This window comes from Pteropus alecto, unplaced genomic scaffold, assembly GCF_000325575.1.
Source record: "Pteropus alecto unplaced genomic scaffold, ASM32557v1 scaffold30, whole genome shotgun sequence".
Taxonomy (NCBI): Eukaryota; Metazoa; Chordata; class Mammalia; order Chiroptera; family Pteropodidae; genus Pteropus; species Pteropus alecto.
Window position 1 is genome coordinate 2,457,143 of NW_006429782.1, and position 6,269 is coordinate 2,463,411.

Below are 6,269 nucleotides of genomic sequence, written 5' to 3' on the forward strand. Positions count from 1 at the left end.
GGATTCTGGAGACAAAGCCCCGGCAGCTTCCACCGGGTCAGGGTCAACCACAAACCCGTCCAGACAAGACCTAACACAGCCTCAGTTTCCTCATCTGCAAAATGGAGCTGTCACTCTATGTAAATGAGAATACGTGTCAAAGTCTTAGAACTGGCCTTGACACGGGGCCCTTGAAAGATGGCAGCTAGTATCACTATGTGGCCTTGGGCGGGCCACACGACCTCCAAAGAGGCAGGGCACAGGGGGTCGAGGATGCCTCGCGTGCGTCACACACACGCTAAGTTCTCTGCAGGTCTCCCTGGCCCGACTCACACAGATGTTTGGTTCCAAGGGCCTCAGAAAGATGCGGGGGTCGTCGGAGAGCCATGCTGAGTCAAGAACATGCTTACGAACACGCATGAGCACGCAAATCGAGACCGGTTTCCTCGGGCCTCGTGAACTGGTCTTGTGGCCCCCCCAGCATGTCCTGCTGGGTAGGATGAGCCTCTGCCAGCCGACCACAGGGACCAGACAAATGCCAGCCCTCACCCTCACACCTGTGGGGACGGACGGTCTTATACACTCGAAGGCGCAAGAGTCCTACGGGGTCCCCAGGGAATCTGGAATGCCACCCGGGGTGTAGAGGGAGGATTCAGGCCACTGTTTCTTAAAACTGCTTTGTCTGGTCAACACCCACATCTGTGCCCTTGGCTGAATAAAGACAATGGGCCACCCGGGTGGACTGGCATTCCAGGTGGCTTAAGGAGCCCTTGATCCCCACAGACCAGTCCAGGAAGTCACGGTGGCAGACGACACAACGCCCAGGCAGGCAGCCTTCTCCTTCAGCGTACTCGCCACCTGCCCATGGGCGCCCATGCCCTTCTGGGAGGACGTTACGATCTACACGCCCATTTTCTGGAACTTCTTTTTTAATAAAAACCTTACATTTTGAAAGAATTATAGAAGCACGAGGAAGTTGCAAAAAAGCAAAGAATCCGGTGTACCCCTCGCCCAGCTTCCCCCGACAGTGACATCTTCTATGACTGAAGGGCCATATCAGGAAACGCTTCGCACAGCAGCACCGCTAACTATGGAACTATCTGTCTCCCGTTTTATCATTATTGTTATTAATTCATTAATTTACTTACGCCAACAGCACCTGGTCTTTCTAAGTGGCTTCCCATCCAAGTGCTAACCAGGCCCAACCCTGCTTAGCTTCCAAGATCAGACGGGATCGGGCATGTTCAGGGTGGCATGGCCATAGACCGTCCCCCATTTTAAATTCCTAAGTCCCACTTCACATCCTAAATCTGTGAGCGAACTCCCAGATTCACGCTCTCACAGGTGCCACCGGAAGTCCTCGGGTGGCCCGAGAGAACCCTGGGTCCCTGACACAAACTCTGCCCAGTACTATCCTCAAGCCCCTGGTCACTGTCTGAACCTCACATCTGCCTTTCCGTTCTGCGAGCTTCAGGCGACAGCGGACCAGAGACTCCAGGCCTGCTCTGGTTTTTAAAAGCGGCCTGCGGAAGGGACAGAGGTAGGCTTCAGGAGGGTGGGCAGGAGAAACGGCCACACAGCCAAACCCCAACGGGAAGCAAGCGTGTTGGTCCCAGGAAAGGCGGGACCTGCACCAACTCGCCCGGCCCAAGGTGGTTGGGCTTCCAAGAATACAATTGGGGAATGACAGGACGGTGGGCTTCCAGGAAGAGGCAGCTTTCCATGCCTGAAAGAACACGACTATGTGAGCTAAACGATCTGTCAACACGAAGTCCCCCACCCGCCCGATTATGTGTTTAGGAGCCACTGTCCCAGGTGGTCGCATCCTTCTCTTCTCCGCTCCCTACACCTCCCAAGGGTCACTCCCACACGGTTAGCAGGAGGCTGCACGGGACAGAGCCCAGACGAGGGACGCTCAGCCTTCCCAGAGCCAGGCTGGGCATGGAGGGTCGAAGATGGCTGACCTGGCTAGGCCACAGCCGGTGCCCAAACACCAGTCTAGACGTCACGGTCAAGGTATTTTGTAGATGTGATTTAACATGGAAATTGTCTGAATGAGAAAAGACAGTGCTCTGTGAGTTGAAGGCCCTAAGGGGAAAGGCTGAGGCCCCGGAGAGGGAGCCCCGCCTCCACACGGCCTTGGGACCCCAGCTGCCGCACCGGCTCTCCCCACGGCTCTCCCCGGGGCTCCAGCCTGCCCACTGCCCTGCAAATGTCAGACCTGGCGTGATGGCACGGGCCAATTCCTTCAGACACCTCTACACACCCCTGCCCCCACGTTTCTGCTTCTCTGGAGAACTCTGGCTAATGCAGATGGTTTGCTCACCCCCGGCCCAGGGGTCCCCAATGTGACCTCCTTAGCAGAGGCCCTGTCTCGGTCTGTAATGCCCTGTCCTGGTTGTGAAATCAGGGTGATCGGCTCCAAGGGGACTGACACCCTTTCTTCCAGAAAGCTCCACTCGCTTGCTGGGAATCTGAATTTAAGCCGTCCCCAAAGGCAGAAGTCCGTGACGGAAGAGCTGTGTGAGGCAAGTCGGCACGGCTGTGCTCTAACTAGAAGCCAGGCTCTTTCTCAGGACCAAGAACCTGCAGCTGACGGGAGGCGGGGGCCGGCACCCATCAAACTCACCTCTCGTTTCCAGGGAACCCTGCCTGCACCGCCCGCCGCCTCTCACCTTTCTTGCCATGATGAGACCAGAAGGTCTGTGCTGGACCTTGGTGACCACTCCGCCGTTCCCGGCTCCCAGCTCCGAGATCCTTTCGAAGTCATCGTCCTTGAGCTCCCCGACCTTGGCCTTCTGGGTGAGGAAGGCTTCCAGCCGCTTCTTCTGCTGCTCGTCAAGCTCTAGCTCTTCTAGCTTCTTCTGGAGGTCCACCAAGTTTGCTCTGCAGAGACCCCGAGGGCAAGCGTCAGGGTGCGAGCTCCCGAAACGACACGGCCTGAGCCAAGGGTCCTGCGTGGCCGCTGTGCACCCAGCCCAGGTGTGCAGCCGGGAGGACGCATGGGTGAATCGGGCCCGATTCCTGAGTCCTGCAGACATATACCTGTCCAGAGGAGGAGGCCAGCTTCCGGAGAACTGAGGCCACTGCCTCCTCTGCTCACAGAGGTTAGGGGACCGAGGGACCTGGCAAACCAGCTCTGGTGTCAGACTCAAAAGCCCTCCTTCCTGACCCAAGGCTCCAGACCACACTAGGGACCAGGTGAGTGAAGGCCTAAGCCAAGACGCCTGTCTTCGTGAGGACGGAGGAGCAAACTCGTTTTGAGCGGCCTCAGAGCAAGGACCATTGGGTGTAAGACAGAAGCCATAATTTACGCGAACTACACTCGGGGCCAGAGGGAGGACAGGGGCCCCGCTCCAGCATTGCAGAGCACCCCAGGGCACCCCACTCAGCCGCACGCTCTTGTCACATCCTGAGCACCACCGTGAACACCAGGCATTTACATGCAAACACATCCTGGGCCCGGTTATTAAACCCACCTCGTATGCCACACTTTATTGGGCGATTCGAGGAATTCTCAAAGGAGATTTTGACGATCAGCTATTTTCACTAATGCCTTCAACTTTGAACCAAATGCTGGAGTAAAAAGCAGCCCCCTGCAACCAGCAGGCAGACTTCAGCCCAACGCACACACAACTAACCAGGCGCTGTCCAGGACAGGACGTCAGCGACGTGTGCAATTTAAAATTTTCTAGCCGCATTAAAAGACATATATCAAGTGAAATTCATTTTAATATATTTGAGTTAACCTGTCAAAAGTACAATTTTCAATGTGTAATCAATATAAAGAAACTGATGAATATTTATTTTACTTTTTTTTCTATTAAGTCTTTGAAATCTGGAACACGTCACACTTACAGCTCTCCTGATGGGCAAGCCACGTCTCAGGTGGCTACTGCACCAGACAGCCAGGAGAATGGGCCACCAGGCGGCCCTCGGCCACCAGCTCCTGAGGGTGTTTAAGCCACGGTTGACTGCCCACCTAGGAGCCCTCGCAGATGATTCTAGAAGGGGAAGGGGGGGCCCGTACATTCTCTCAGGAACCTTCCAATCCCCAAGTGACCGTGACTGGCCTACAACTTAAAGAGGTGCGAACAAAGGGGCACACAGGCCGGGAGCAAGACGACCTGACATTGGGCGATGTCACCTGAACTGGTACCGCAAAGGGGTAACTGGAAGGCACGGAGGTGGGTGTCATTTCCCGAGCAAGGACCAGGGTTTTACAAACACCATCGCGCCATCCTGTTTAATTCTCGTTCCCCTCCTGGGAGGCGGATGTCTCCTAGACTCGGCCTACACAGGAGGGAACAGGACCAGAGAGGTTAAGTAACTAGCCTGAGGGTCACAATGAAAGGAAGTGGCGGTGCCCAGAATCAAACCTGGTCCTTCCTGATTGCGCGACCTGTTCTCATGGCCCTTGCTCATCAGAGTCCCCTGAACCAGGACCGGGGGCCTTAGCAGGTGTTCACTGAACGTCTGGTGAGCCTAGACCTGGATGAAGAAGGAATGAACAGGACTCTGATGGATGGAAGCGTGAACGCGGAGCAATGAATGGACGTGACACGGTCCCTTCACTGTGGAGCTGAGAGGCAGCTTTTGAGGCCAGACCCTGGAAGGTCTCCAGCACTGCCCTATGACATCTAAAATGCATTCTGGAGTCAGCTGATTAATCCATTTTAAATTTAATGGCAACTCAACTGTGGTTATAAAAAACCCTGGAATCTCAATGGCTGGCTTCCTCTACTGGGGGAATTCTTCAAGGGATGGAAACCAGATACCACATAAAAGAGACTATGAAGAAAGAGCTGTCTCGTAAGAATAGGAATAAGGTTTTGAATATGTCCCCATTTTGAGCCGCGCGCTCAGCGACAGAGGAGGATGTCAGCACATACACATCAAGACTCCTTCATCTGGGTCGCAGGCCAAGCCCCCTGAGAGGCACCAAATGTGCCATTTGCCCATCACACCTGGTTCTCATGGGGTCTCACCATAAGCACAGCAAAGGGACCCTGGCCAGGGGCCTCTGGACTGTCCTGCTCTGCTCCGCCATGCAGAACAGGAGTGGGGAGGCCACAGAGACTTCTGGGGCCAGTCGCACTGGGGTGCCCTCACAGGCACATTTTCCCTCACTCGGTAAGATTCTGCCACTGAGTAACCCCATCACTCCGATGCTCCTTTCTCTGTCCCCGTCCCCGCAAGTCCTCCTGTCCCCCTCAATCGCCTCAAACCCTCACACCGACCTGCACTCTTCTAGGCTTGCTAGTCCACTCCGATTCAGAATCTCTGCCATCTGCTGTCAGGGTTCCCAGCAGGCCTCCCACTTCTTTCCTCTATAGCTCTTATTTTTTCCCCCCACACCCTGCGCCCCAAAATTTCTCACTCCTGGCTTCCCCAGCCTGCTCCGGGCCCCCTCACCACTCTCCCCAGCTTCAGGGGCTGCACTCCCCACTAGCAGGATCTATTCAGGCTCCACTGTCCCTGGATTCCCTCAGAGAGCCCCTGCCCCACAGCTCAGGTACCCTTCCTTTTCCTGATCATGTATGGACTTCCTTACCCCATCCTCGTTCCCAGGGACCCCATTCACCCTGTTCTGGGAATGTAAGGGTCCCCTCCCTCCAACTCACTACTCAGAGACGTCCCCTGCATTTGATTTCACTACGAGAGACCCCCTGACCCAACCTCAAACCTCGGGAACCCTCCCCAAAACCATCACCCCGAATTCACGACTCAGAGACTCCTCCTTAACTCCGCTCTCACTACTCAGGAGCCCAACACCCCATCTTTTTCCCGTAGGGTCCTCGCTTCACTCCGACTCACTACTCAGGGACCCCCTCCCCACCGACCTCACCACTCAGGGAGACCGGACCCCCTCCCGCGACCTTGCTACTCAAGACCTCCTCACCCCATCCTCTCTCGGGGACCCCCCACCCGTCTCCCCCTCCAGCCCCGGCCCACTCACTCGGAGGCGCCCTCGCTGGTGGGGGACGGGCCCTCGGCGATGGCGGGGTTGATGGTGAGCGCCGGCAGCACCGGCTTCCTCCGGGCCAGCATCGGGGCTCCTACCAGGAGTCACGCTTCATTTCAGCCCCCTGCTCCAGCAGTCCAGCTTCGGTTCTGGAGTTCCTGGGCCAGCTCCCCTCCTCCCCTCCCAGTGAACCGTGCTTCCTCCTCCTCCTGCTCACGGGATTGCTTCACACTCTACCACTCCCGTAACTGGCTGAGGCGAAGAGCAGCTAATAGTGTATAGTGTCTTCACTGTAGGAAATGACATGGAGTCACTGTAGAGTATG

General features: G+C 56.1%; 1 protein-coding gene and 1 pseudogene across 1 annotated transcript in view; both read right to left on the reverse strand.

Moving 5' to 3' along the window:
• The window catches only part of MAP2K2 (mitogen-activated protein kinase kinase 2), a 21,596-nt gene extending 15,560 nt beyond the window's left edge, over nt 1-6,036 (reverse strand). The window contains exons 1-2 of the mRNA XM_025043099.1: nt 5,939-6,036; nt 2,655-2,865 (exon numbers count right to left, since the gene is read on the reverse strand). Coding sequence (XP_024898867.1) covers nt 2,655-2,865; nt 5,939-6,030 — 303 coding nt within the window. The 5' untranslated portion in view covers nt 6,031-6,036. The remainder of the gene's footprint in view (nt 1-2,654; nt 2,866-5,938) is intronic.
• On the reverse strand, nt 1,127-1,245 carry LOC112476082 (annotated as a pseudogene).
• Nucleotides 6,037-6,269: the final 233 nt, after the last annotated feature.